Source organism: Xyrauchen texanus, chromosome 35, assembly GCF_025860055.1.
Source record: "Xyrauchen texanus isolate HMW12.3.18 chromosome 35, RBS_HiC_50CHRs, whole genome shotgun sequence".
NCBI lineage: Eukaryota > Metazoa > Chordata > Actinopteri > Cypriniformes > Catostomidae > Xyrauchen > Xyrauchen texanus.
In genome coordinates, this window is record NC_068310.1 from 13,529,153 (window position 1) to 13,542,758 (window position 13,606).

General features: G+C 39.3%; 1 protein-coding gene across 7 annotated transcripts in view; it reads left to right on the top strand.

Moving 5' to 3' along the window:
* Window positions 1-13,134, top strand: part of LOC127628725 (protein kinase C-binding protein 1-like) — a 33,949-nt gene extending 20,815 nt beyond the window's left edge. For 3 of the 7 annotated variants that reach the window (XM_052105556.1, XM_052105558.1, XM_052105559.1), the window contains exons 14-20: window positions 3,408-3,929; window positions 6,467-6,904; window positions 7,170-7,300; window positions 7,455-7,535; window positions 8,729-8,807; window positions 9,989-10,228; window positions 10,928-13,133. In XM_052105556.1, coding sequence (XP_051961516.1) covers window positions 3,408-3,929; window positions 6,467-6,904; window positions 7,170-7,300; window positions 7,455-7,535; window positions 8,729-8,807; window positions 9,989-10,228; window positions 10,928-11,100 — 1,664 coding nt within the window. In that variant the 3' untranslated portion in view covers window positions 11,101-13,133. Of the gene's footprint in view, window positions 1-3,407; window positions 3,930-6,466; window positions 6,905-7,169; window positions 7,301-7,454; window positions 7,536-8,728; window positions 8,808-9,988; window positions 10,229-10,796 lie in introns of all 7 variants that reach the window. The other 4 variants (XM_052105560.1, XM_052105557.1, XM_052105562.1 and 1 more) reach the window with 3 other exon arrangements.
* Window positions 13,135-13,606: the final 472 nt, after the last annotated feature.

Here is a 13,606-nt window from a genome sequence, read left to right on the forward strand (position 1 = left end):
TGAAAGTGAATGGTGACTGGGGCTAACATTCTGCCTTTTGTATTTCCTTCTGTGGGCTTGGAGCAAAATGAGGTTGAGTAATCATGACAGAATTTAAATTTCTGGATGAATTTTCCTTTTAATTACCTGTTATTTGATTTGCCAAGGACAATAATGTAAATGAAAGTTGGTACATTATTGTATCACAACTGAATAAGAATATTGATGAGAATATTGTTTCTGAAAAAATTATATTTACACCACAGTTGAAAAAATGTCCCTTTTTTCTCACTGGACAAGTAACTTTTTACTCGGACAAGTGAATGACCAATTTACTTTTCCAAAGGACAAGCACATGACAATCCTTAATGTCAAGCCCTGGTTGACAGCAGTCTCATTGTGATCATGAATTCAAGCTAGATTACACTTCCTGTAGTGCCACCTATCTATAATCATGCTTGAAATTATGATTGTGCCTAGAGACTGTAATGGCAAGATGGACAGTGAAAAAGGAGTTATATTTTAATCTGTTCTCACCCAAAATCAACTGGATTGCTTCAGAAGACATTGATTAAACCACTGGAGTCTTATAAATTTCCTTTGTGCTAACTTGATGTCCTTTTTGGAGCTCCAAATGCATAATCACAATTCACTTATATTGTAAGGACCTACAGAGCTATTTTAAAATCTTAATTTGTGTTCAGAAAGTCATACACATCTGGGATAGGCACAAGGGTGAGTAAATGAAGAGAATTTTCCTTTTTAGGTGAACTTTCACTTTAAAAATAATATAAATTTTTACGGTAAAATAAATGGTAAAATCATACTTTATTTAAAAGACATAATTTTTTACAATATTTCATTTCAAAATGACATGTCTTGTTAAATATATGAAATGTTTACCATATCTGTTAAGGTAAGGACGCACAAAACCGCTTCAGAAGCAGGTGAAAACCTGGCCAGCAGGAGCCATCTCTGCTCTTCAGGACTGTTTTGAGTGTACTGACTGGCACATGTTCAGGGAGGCTGCAACATATGGCGATTCTACCAACTTGGAGGAATACACAGCATCAGTGACCAGCTACATCAGCAAGTGCATTGATGATGTCACTTTCTCCAAGACCATCACCACACGCTCCAACCAGAAGTCGTGGATGACTGCGGAGGTGCGCACGCTGCTGAGGTCCCGAGACTCCGCCTTCAGAGCAGGCGATAAGGCAGCCCTAAGAACAGCTAGGGCCAAACTGTCACGGGCAATCAGAGAGGCAAAGCGCCACACGCCCAGAGAATCCACAGTCACGCCCAGGACAGCGGTGACACGCGCGCATGTGGCAGGGCATCCAGGCCATCACCAACTACAGGACAACATCAGTTGCCTGTGACAAAGATGCCTCCCTTCCAGATGCGCTGAACGACTTCTACGCCGGGTTTGAAGTGCAGAACGACGTGATGGCGAGGAAGTCCACCCCTCCTCCCAACGCACCAGGTGCTCTGTCTTACCACAGCAGATGTGAGGAAAACTCTACGTAGAGTCAACCCACGGAAGGCTGCTGGACCAGACAACATTCCTGGCAGAGTGCTCAGAGGATGTGCAGACCAGCTAGCAGATGTTCTTACCGACATCTTCAACATCTCTCTGAGCAGCGCCGTTGTTCCAACGTGCTTCAAGGCCACCACCATCATCCCCATGCCAAAGAAGTCTTCAGTGTCCTGCCTCAACGACTCACCGTCCCCGTCCGCACTTACACCCATCATCATGAAGTGCTTCGAGAGGCTCGTCATGAGGCAGATTAAGACCCAGCTGCCCCCTCACTAGACCCACTGCAGTTTGCGTGATCGTTCAAACCGCTCAACGGATCGATGCCATCACCACAACCCTCCATCTGGCCCTCACCCACCTAGACAATAAGGACTCATACGTTCGAATGCTGTTCATAGATTTCAGCTCAGCATTCAACACAATCATTCCCCAGCACCTGATTGGAAAGCTGAACCTGCTGGGCCTGGACACCTCCCTCTGCAACTGGATCCTGGACTTCCTGACTGGGAGACCTCAGTCAGTCCGGATCGGGAACAGCATCTCCACCACCACCACACTGAGCACTGGGGCCCCCAGGGCTGTGTGCTCAGTCCACTGCTGTTCACTCTGCTGACTCACGACTGTGCAGCAATGCACAGCTCGAATCACATCATCAAGTTCGCCGATGACACCGACCGTGGTGGGTCTCATCAGCAAGAACAACGAGTCAGCATACAGAGAGGAGGTGCAGCGGCTGATCGAACTGATGTAGAGCCAACAACCTGTCCCTGAATGTCGACAAAACAAAAGAGATGGTTGTTGACTTTAGGAGAGCACAAGGTGAACACACTCCGCTGAACATCGACGGCTCCTCTGTGGAGATCGTCAAGAGCACCAAATTCCTTGGTGTTCACCTGGCGGAGAACCTCACCTGGTCCCTCAACACCAGCTCTATCACCAAGAAAGCCCAGCAGCGTCTCTACTTTCTTCGAAGGCTGAGGAAAGCACATCTCCCAACCCCCATCCTCACTACATTCTATAGAGGGACTATTGAGAGCATCCTGAGCAGCTGCATCACTGCCTGGTTTGGGACTTGCACCGCTTCGGACCGCAAAGCCCTGCAGAGGATAGTGAGGACAGCTGAGAAGATCATTGGGGCTCTCTTCCCTCCATCAAAGACATTTACAAAAAACACTGTATCCATAAAGCAACCAGCATTGTGGACTGACCCCACACACCCCTCACACAAACTCTTTACCCTCCTCCCGCCTGGCAAGAGGTACCGAAGCATTCGGGCCCTCACGGCCAGACTGTGTAACAGCTTCTTCCCCAAGCCATCAGACTTCTCAATACTCAGAGACTGGTTTGACACACACGTGTCCTGAGTTGCACTTTAATAACTGTCACTTTATAACTGTCTGCTACCTCAATAACTGCTATGTGCATAGAACATTATCTCATAGTATGTTATGTTTACATTTTTAGAAACTGTCATCTTTTGCACTACTGAGTACTGGTTGGCGCTGCACTGTCTATTGTCCTGTTCATTGTCAGTAATTTGTTGTACTGTCCTGTACTTTTTGCACATGTTTGCACGTGCACTTTATATAGGTATATATAGGTAGTTTATATAGGTATTTTATTTCGTTGTGTAGTCTCATGTGGTCCTATGTTGGTCCTTTGTTGTTTTTATGTAGCACCATGGTCCTGGAGGAACGTTGTCTCGTTTTGCTGTGTACTGTACTAACTGTATATGGTTGAAACGACAATAAAAACCACTTGACTAATGACCAGTTAACTGATTAAAGGTTATTTTCTGTTGCATTTTCAAAATGACAGTATTTTTGAAAGTGTTGAATTCACTTATGAATCAAACATGATCTCAAAGCAGTTCTTCCTCTTTCCACAGGAATCGATGAGATCTCTGATGATGTGTATCGTGTGGAGCGCAGCGAATCTGATGACTCTGACAAATCCGAATCCAGCGACAATGAATACATGTCTGATGATGAACAGAAACCCAAGAACACAAACCACAACAACAGTGTCCACAAAGACTCCAAAAAGAGACCCAGACCTCCTTCCGCTCAAGGACAAGATCAAAACACTGTCCCTTCAACCGGTGGAGGGACAACTGGCGGGGACAAGAAACCTGCAGATCCCCTGACTAAAGAAAAGTTAAGTGTTGGTGTGGAGAAAGATTCTCAGGAGAAGCCCAAACCCTCACAGCAGACCCAGAGGGAGAGGTCGCAGCCTCGGAAGGAAGGAAGGCCTGCGGGCCCGGAGGTGGATATGGACTCAGACTCTGAGCGGGAACTGGTGATAGACCTCGGTGAGGAATCAGGAGGAAGGGAGAAGAAGAAAGCCAAGCGAGAGGTCGCATCAGCCCCCATCTCCACACCTAAAGACAAGACAAGCGTTAAGACAGAGGGTAGATATCTTTCTTTTTAGTTTTTCTATCAGATTTTATTTTTATATATGTATAGACCCTGTTTACACCTGGCATTAACATGCATCTCCTGTAACCACCTGTGATTGGATTTTGAGAGGAGAGTCTCTGATTTTGTGACTACATACATCACTGGCTATGTCAGTGTATCACTGCATGTTGTAATGAACATACTCACACGGAAACACAAAGCAGTCTTGGTTCCAGAAGTATTTTTCCTATTAATTTTCTCCATTAGCATTTCAAGGAATATTTCACCCAAAAATGAAAATTCTCTCATCATTTAAGGCCCCAGCACCCTTACAAAGAAGTTCTTGTTCTTTGTTTGTTCTAAGGTAAAAAGAAGTTAGAAACAGCTGAGCAATGACATACTATTTGCAAACATTCAGACACCTGCCACACTGCTGTGCATTTAAATATGAGGACGCTCAAGACCACATGTAAAACATCAACTAATGTGACATTAAAATGTGTTATCAATGAATTCATGACGAATTCTATGAGTAGAAATGACACAAAATCAGTAAATGAAGCTGTTTTAATTACTCTGATGATTTAAAGAAATATATATGCAGTAGATAATGTGTAATTTGTCATGTTTACATTGTGCATACATGCCGCTAATGTGCTAACATGCTATAGGCTGTTATAATATTCACTGATTACACTCTGTTATTCTAATTTATGATTACAGATGTAGGTTAGTGTGCACCATCTCGCTAATAACTCTGCATGCTGGTGTGTTCACGTTGACTGATCTTGACAGACTGAACAGCGTAAACAGCTGTCGGCCTCAAAATAGGTGACGCTTCAGGTCGCACCTACCAATGACATGGTTCAATGGCAATAAGTATGTGTTTAGCAGCTGTTAAGAAGTTTCCTGAAAGTTTGCCCTAGAAATCTGTTATGAACCACCAAAACGAATGCATAAACATCTTATTTTTGGTGTCACATCCATTCGTTCTTCGATTTTGTATGAAGTGTGCAGGGGCCTTTACTCACCCTTATGCCATCTAGATGTGAATGACTTTTTTCTTTTGCAGAACACAAACAAAAGCTTTTTATAAGAATATCTCAGCTCTGTAGATCCTCACAATGCAAGTGAATGGCGACCAGAACGTTAAAGCTCTAAAAAGCACATAAAGGCAGCATTAAAGTAATCCATAAGACTCAAGTGGTTTAATCCATGTCTTCTTGAAAGATCTACTAAGTTTTGGGTGAGAACATACCAAAATATAACTCCTTTTTCACTATAAATGTTTTCTCACCCAAAATTAGATTTGATTAGATCACTTCAGAAGACATGGATTAAACCACTGGAGTCATATGGATTACATTTATGCTGCCTATATGTGCTTTTTGGAGCTTCATAGTTTTGGTCACCATCCACTTGTATTGTATGGACCTACAGAGCAGAGATATTCTTGTTATGCAGAAGATAGTCATACACATCTGGGATGGTAAGGTTGAGTAAATAATGAGAGAATAGCAAACTATCCCTTTAAGTAATATCTTAAATAAAGATTTCTGAGCCTTGAGACAATTCAACCAGCCCTGAGATGAATCACAACATTACACCAATTGATTTGAAAAACATCACATATAAACCATATTAAACATACAGTAGAAGTCTTTTCTAAAGGAATGAATGAGCTACACATCCCATTAAGCATTCTGAATTACTTTTCTGTACTTTTCTTTCTCTTTAATGAATTTTCATTTCTGAAAACATCACAACTGTCCTGTATACTACAAAATCCCATATTAACTAATGTTGGGTAGATAATGCATGCTGATAAAGGACAAAAATAATATAAAAACCCACAAAGTCAGCACACTGTTTTGTTTCCATATATACCATACTTCCAAATTTGTATCTCGCTGCAAACGTGACGTTTGGTGTGGAATGATAAGCTATATTATTTGAGTTGATGTTTTACATTGTATTTTGGATATGCATGCTTCACGTGATCTGTGTTGCATGTTAATGTCAGGTGAACTGTATGTTTTGTTTTTTGTTTTTTCAGTTTGGACAGGAATTTTTCTTTAAAACCTGCATGTGATCAGTGAATTTTTAAACCCTTCGTTTTAATACAGAGGAGCAAGTGGTCCTTTCTGGAATAATGAAATTCACCCGAAAATGTCCATTTTGTCATTATTTACTCATGCCCATGTCATTCCAAACCTTTATGACTTTCTTTCTTCTGCTGAAAACAAAAGGAAAGGGTTTACTGAATGTCTAGTTGGTCTCATTCAATACAATGGTAGTACAGAGAGACTTACTTAAATGATAAAAAAGCACCCAAACGTGTCATTAAATTAGTCAATGCTACAGTACATAATAAATAATGTTCTAAGTTTTCTGAAGGCTATTTGTTTTGCCATTTTGTTTTGTTCAGGACAGATTATTGTTTATCATTCACATCTGTATTTAGTGCTGTCCACTTGTGATCAAATCGCCCGAAACTGATGTTAATACCAGGTGTCTGATTGTAAGTTGTGTTCTTTCCCACATTCAGTTAAAGCTCCTGTATCTACCAGCATATCAGCTTCTCCATCCACCGATAACACTTCAACTTCCTCCAATCCTGCTCCAAAAGACGCAACTGCATCAGCCACCAAGCCGCCAGCCACCGCCATGACTGTATCTACTGCTCAAGCCACTTCCATCTCAGCTGCTCACCCTGTTCCTGCAGCCCCAGCCACTGCCAATGTGGTGAAGAAACAGCGCCCTCTGCTGCCCAAGGAGAGCACACAGCCGGCTCAGCGGCCTGCAGGGTTTAACCAGCTGGGCAGTAAATTCCAGACGTCGTCTCAGAAGTGGCACATGCAAAAGGTGCAGAGACAACAGCAACAGGGTGGGCAGATTCCTCAGACGCTGGTGCAAAATCAATCAGAGCCCCAGACGCCAGCAAACAACTCCAGCACCCGCTACCAGACCAGACAGTCTGTCAAAGGTAAATGCATGCCAATCTCTGATCCTTTCTCATAAACTCCTGATCTGACATTCTGACAATCTCATTCCATCTAATGACTAGAATTGGTGTGACAAAATCATGGAGAGAGGGTATGCATAAACCTATTGGTCCTTTATGATACCCAGAAGGCTTAGCTCTACAGAACTGATATAAGCAGTGAGGCACCAAGGCAACCTGCCAAACTTTTTGGACATAACATTGTGAGCTGTTCAAGTAATATGAACCATTTCTGTTATTTCACCAGCTGTCCAACAGAAAGATTCCTCACCTGTTAACACAACATCTGGTACCTCCACCTCCAGTCTGGTTGGAGACTTCCTTACCCCTCCTGCATCTGCTGATGTTGCCGCAGACATTGCCAAGTACACCACCAAGGTGAGCCAAATGTCCACTGAAGAATTGATCACCGATTAATCCTACAATAAGGGAACCTGTCCAAAATTCAATATTACTCAAATTATGACTGAACTATTTCAAAATGGATAATGAATTTAGCCTTGATTGCTTAGTGTTTCCATCTTGATTTCAGATGATGGATGTGATCAAGGGAACAATGACGGAGATATACAACGATCTCTCCAAGAGCACCACGGGAAACACCATTGAAGAGGTTTGTACATTTTTGTGCATCATGTCATTTCTCCTTGTTACTTAAGGCTTGTTTATACTTCTGCCTTGACAGGGGAGGTTCCAATTGGAGTGGTAGAATGGTAAATGTGGTATTCTCATTTTCCAACCCACTTAGAGTTCAGTGACCCCAAATCATAGTAAACAGACCAAACAAATTATACCTTTATCTTTTTCTAAAATTAATTCGGTATCGCACTATGGGATATAGCGATACCGAATTAAGGCGCTATATAAGTGCAGACTATTTACCATGTCTGAGGCAGACCTTCAACTGACTTGTAGTGTCAATTTACACCGACCCAGTCAATTTGCAAAGAATGGATTGGTGGGAGGGGACAACGACAAAATAACACACTTGTGCTTTACTGTGTTATTGTTGATTTGTGTTTTTTTTTTAACACATTGTCAAATTGACTACCCACACCAAGTACTGAATGAGTCAATGACGGCCCTGTAAGATCCAGTTTATAAAATCGGCCAAAAGTGTGAGGCGATGCCCAACTGCAAACTGCTTGTCCGCAAATTTTAAAACTGCAAATTATGTTTTATATTGTGCAGGGGACAGTTAAGGTATAATACAGTTGCCAACCTACAAGCACACCCAGCCCAGCCTAGCCCCTCCAGTCAAAATGGTCTAGAACTGCCCCTACAGTGTTGGCTCTGCATAGTGGCCAATGCAATGGATGGCATTTATAGCTTTGCATTGGTGTGTCTGCGTCATTCTGCGAGTACACAGCCAAAATGCTTTGAGAGAAAATCCTTAATTTCTGAAATAGCTGTACAGTTCATAAATAAACAAAGGCAATGGTTTCACTATGAATATCATGGTTAAAATACGGTTAGTAAAACCATGGTCAATTTTTAGCAAGGGAACACATTGCAGTAAGTTTTGCAATCCCTCACAAAAGTTTTTATTCCGAGTGAACGCAAAACGCTAATCTATTTCAGAAAAAAATATTTGTAAGAGTTGTAAATTGTAAACCGACATGTCTTCTGTCGCGGTGTCACTGTCTTTTTGTCACCTATGTTGAAGGTTTGAAATTTTACAATTCGTGTTGTTTCTGGAATTCTGGTTTATGGGCTGCTAAAATCCTTTCAAGGACACTGGCAGTTTGAAAATATCAGAACTGCTCTGATGTGATGTGCCCTGTGGATTTCTGTTGTTTGGTGCAGATCCGGCGGTTGAGGATTGAGATTGAGAAACTGCAGTGGCTGCATCAGCAGGAGCTGTCGGAGATGAAACATAACCTGGGTAACTTTCTTTTTTCATTAACAACACAAAATAGCACTGAAAACTTGTTTGATGAGATTCCTGTAGTGCCATAGAATTGTCATACTATTACTTAATATACTGTTATACTATAATTTTGATGTGCTTGTGTGCACAACATAACATAATATATAGTAGAATATCTTCCTAAATCAACACAACCTTTTTTGTTCCTGGATCAGCATTCTTGTCATCCAATCATTGTCCTAATACAGAACATTTTTTGTATAATTTGATTAAATAAAATTAAGCATTCTGACTACTCTATTTTTATACTTGTGCGAGTAAATATTATGTCCATTTAGCTGACATTTTTGTTATCCAATGTGACTTACAGTACACTACAGAGACAAGCCTTGCTCAAAGCACAGTAGTATTTGTTTATGAATCACGCTTTCCAGGGCTTAAACCTATATGGTCTAGATCAGAGGTTTTCAAACTGGGGTCCGGGGACCTACAGTGGGCCGCAAGGGGGTGCTAAGGGGTCTGCAGAAAATGTTCAGAGAAAAAAATAACTGTAAAAATGTATTACTGTTTAATTCTGAAATAAATCAGGGAATAATATTTGCAATTATTTTATTGTATTGAGAGCCATAGTTAGAAAGCGCTTGTTGAATATATATCTACGGTAACTCAGATAACCGCTCTGTACAATTGTGGTGAGAAGAATAGCATCTCAGAATGGTGCTGTTTTGGCAGCACGAGGGGGACCTACACAATATTACAGTAATCAGGTGTTTTTAATGTTGTGGCTGCTTGGTATATATATATATATTTAAAATAAATATAATTTTATTTTATTCTTTTTTTAAATTGAATGTATGCATTTGGCGGATTCTTTACAGTCCATTCAAGGTATACAGTATATTTTTAAATATATAGATTTTGTACACAGGTATACATTTAAATTGAAATGGTGTCTTTGGGTTTATACATCTAACACTAATATTTAGGGCAATGAAAATATAAAAGCCAATTAATTAATTTTGAAAATTAGAAGTCTTAATAATATCGTATAATACCTTTCCCACAGAGGGGGTCTCTTGCAAAGGGATCATAAAATATGGTGGTCTTTGACATTCAAATGTTTGAAAACTCCTGGTATAGATGGCCTGGCCAGAGCTTTCACCACTAATTTACCACCACTGCGTGTCTGTATGTAGAGTTGACCATGGCAGAAATGAGGCAGAGTCTGGAGCAGGAGAGAGAAAGACTGGTGTCAGAGGTGAAGAAACAGATGGAGGTGGAGAAGCAGCAGGTGATAGATGAGACTAAAAAGAAGCAGTGGTGTGCCAACTGTAAGAAAGAGGCTATCTTCTACTGCTGCTGGAACACCAGTTACTGTGACTACCCCTGCCAGCAAGCACACTGGCCCGAACACATGAAATCCTGCACACAGTCAGGTGTCTATGACTTTCTTTCACTCTCTTAAAAATGTTTGACTTTTACAACGTGTTTTGAAAGGATAGTGGAGAGAGGACAGAAAATGTTTAGAAGAAGAGAGGGGAATTGGAAATGTTGCAGGCCAGATTCAAACTTGCATTGCCCACAGGAGCACCACAGCTCAATATCTTGGAACATGTGTACTAACCGCTAGACTTTGGCTATGTTTGTAATAGCATTCTGTCTCACTGCTTTTGTCTATTTCGGCAAAATACAGAATGTATACAGTGATTAGGATTAAATTTTTCTGTACGCATAAAAGTCAGAAAATAATTTGCACTTTGTTTTCGGTGAAGTAATATTAGCCATGGTCTAGACCATTTTTATTCTTAATTATTTGATCGGACTGCAAAAAGTTAACATATTTTTACTCAAAATTGAATAAAAAATTCAATATATCAGTTTTTCCAAGATGATGACTGGACACCACATGCATCAGCAACATGATGAGGTCAACAATGTAGCATACTACTGTTTGAAATGTTTTTCGTGGAATAATGCCTACTGTTTCACTTACTATTTTCTTAGAAAAAAAAAAGTAGGCAGTACACTATATACTACGCCATATTCAGTAAGTAGTAAGCTAGTATTTCATTCTGAACATAGCCACTCTCTTTCTCACTTTCCATTTATAAACAATTGTTTTTCTTTTTCCTCAGCCACATCATCTCAGCAGGAGACTGAAACAGAAGCTAGTTCAGACTCAGCCGGAAAACCTGTAGGACAGTCCCCTAAATCCCAACCTTCTCCAACCGGAGACAGAACATCGCCCACAAACAGAGTACCCTCCACAGACAACACTAAAGGCAGCTCCTCTGTTGCTGTCTCATAACCAGAGTGTTACTGAGATCTTTTTTTTTTAATAACATCAGAACCGTGCCATTTCAGAGTTGAGTCAGCAGTTGACACCAAAGGACATTGACTCATTTCAACAAAGGTTTAGAGACTTTCTTTACAAGTGTGGTCATGAAACGATGTTGACACACTTCCTTCACCTGTTCACTACATCAAACAAAATTAGGAAAATGCCTATAAAGGTTTGATTCATTTCTATGTAAAATGTCATTTTGTATTTGAATTTGTGACTTGTTTAGTACAAAGACAGAGACGCCCTTTGATATGAAATATGCAACTGTGATACTGTTGTCCTTTTTTTATACATATCAAATTTTGTAAACTTCAGAAACAAACAAATGTGTTTGGTCAATATAATTATTTTCTCGCTAAATGTAAAAGATGCACTTAGAAGTGCCAGTAGAAGGATCGGTTTCCTTTTATACAAAGGTAATCAGGAATGAAGAGCGTGTTTTTACAAGCTCAAAAACGTTAACGGAATATGATTGTTAGTTCTCATGGATGGTCACCAAGTTTCTGGAAAGATTCAAAGATTTACTCCACATGTCTTTCATCCATGAAAAGCTTCTTGATTGAAAATAAATAAAAGAGACAAAATCTAGAGGAGTGAAGGAAAGATTGAACTTCTTGCAGGCATGTTCCTTTTTTTTCCCCTCCCATCTTATGAACTCACTTGTTTACATACTGTAAATTAAAAAAGATAAGCAGAGAAGAAATGTGTACGAAAAATAAAGTCTTCAGTGAGACACAAATCTGGAGGTTCTGGTATGTTTTCTTATGCAGTTGTATCAAGAATTGATGTTTATGCTTTTACCTTGCATATTCTTTCATGTCTTTGACAAAAAAAGGAAGAAAGATTTGTTTCAACATTCAAGCAGTGTTTGATGTGAATGTGACAGTTTGGATTAGAAAACTACATATTGCATGCATTTTACCATAACTTGTTAAATAGAGAGTAAACGCAACTGCTGGTAAATCTAACATATCTACCAACATTTCAAATTGCATTAGGATAGCTCTATTATAGATGCATATTTGATTTATGATTTTCTAGGCCCTAATTTTTATCTTATCACCAACCATCTAGATCATATTTGAATTCTGAATCCAGGAAGAAGACATGAGTTAAAGGAATAATCTGGGTTCAATAAAATTAAGTTCAATCGACAGCATTTGTGGCATTATATTGTATACCACAAAATTGTATTTTGTCTCGTACCTCCTTTTCTTTAAAAAAAAAAAAGAAAAAGCAGCAAAAATCTGCGTTCCAGTGAGGCAATGGGGGCCAATATTTCAACGTTAAAATACACACCGTTTCAAAAGTATAGCCACAAGCCATAAACATGTAAACAGGACATACTAACCTTTTCTATGTAAAGATATAGCTAGTTTTACAACTTCATTGCCATGACGATGTAATGTCAACCACCGTAAAAGCCTAAAACTACTGTAAACATTATTATTAAAACAACTTTACAGCTCAAGTAATACATGCGTTTTAACAGAAGAATTACAGTTATGTAAGTGCTTTATAAAATTATAAGCTTTACATTTCTGCCTTTAAACCCTCCAAAAATTGTCCATATTCACTTTCATTGTAAGTACTTATTGTAACCTCAACATTTGCTTCTTGTATCTTTTTTACTGTATTTGTACAAAAGTGTTTTGGTGTGACTTGGTGTGAGCTTATCTTTAGGGATATTACAGGAGTTAAGGTTACTTTTGAAGAGAAAGTTTTTTATTTTTCTGACAAACCTTCAGAAAATAAAATTGGTTATGTTCTTAATTTATTATTTTAGGTAAATATTACATTCATAAATGTAGATGGTCAAAGAAGACACCACATTTCAGTCAGTTTAAATTTGAGTTCAGTATTAGTATCTTGAAGCACTGGAGGGTGTAAGAAACACCAAGGCTATAAAGACTTTGGACTGCTGTAGAGCCTTGAATTTTTACCCATCACAAAGACTTCTATATTTCTGTGGCTTTTGAATTAGTCTTATCCGAGACTTTTTCTTTTACTACCCCTTTTTATATGTTTTTTTCTGTATTCTGCTTTCTTTTTTGCATTTGTTATATGTCATATGTTGTCATATAAAACATTAATTTATATAGCTAAGATACGACACATGCCCCCCTAGATTATTGTAATGCATTACTGGGAGGATGTCCAGCAAGATCAATCAATAAACTTCAATTGGTTCAAAATGCATCTGCCAGAGTGCTGACTAGAATCAAGAAATATGATCATATTAGCCCATTTTATCATTGTTACATTGGCTATCTGTTAATTTTCATATTAATTTAAACATTTTGTTAACTATGTACAAAGCTTTGAATGGTCTAGGTTTCCATCAAGTTCATTATGATCACAAAATTCTGGCCTGTTATAGTTACTAGAATATTAAAATCCACTGTTTAAGTCAGTTTAAGTCTAGACTAAAGACTCATCTATTCAGTCAGGCATACACCTAATGTATCCA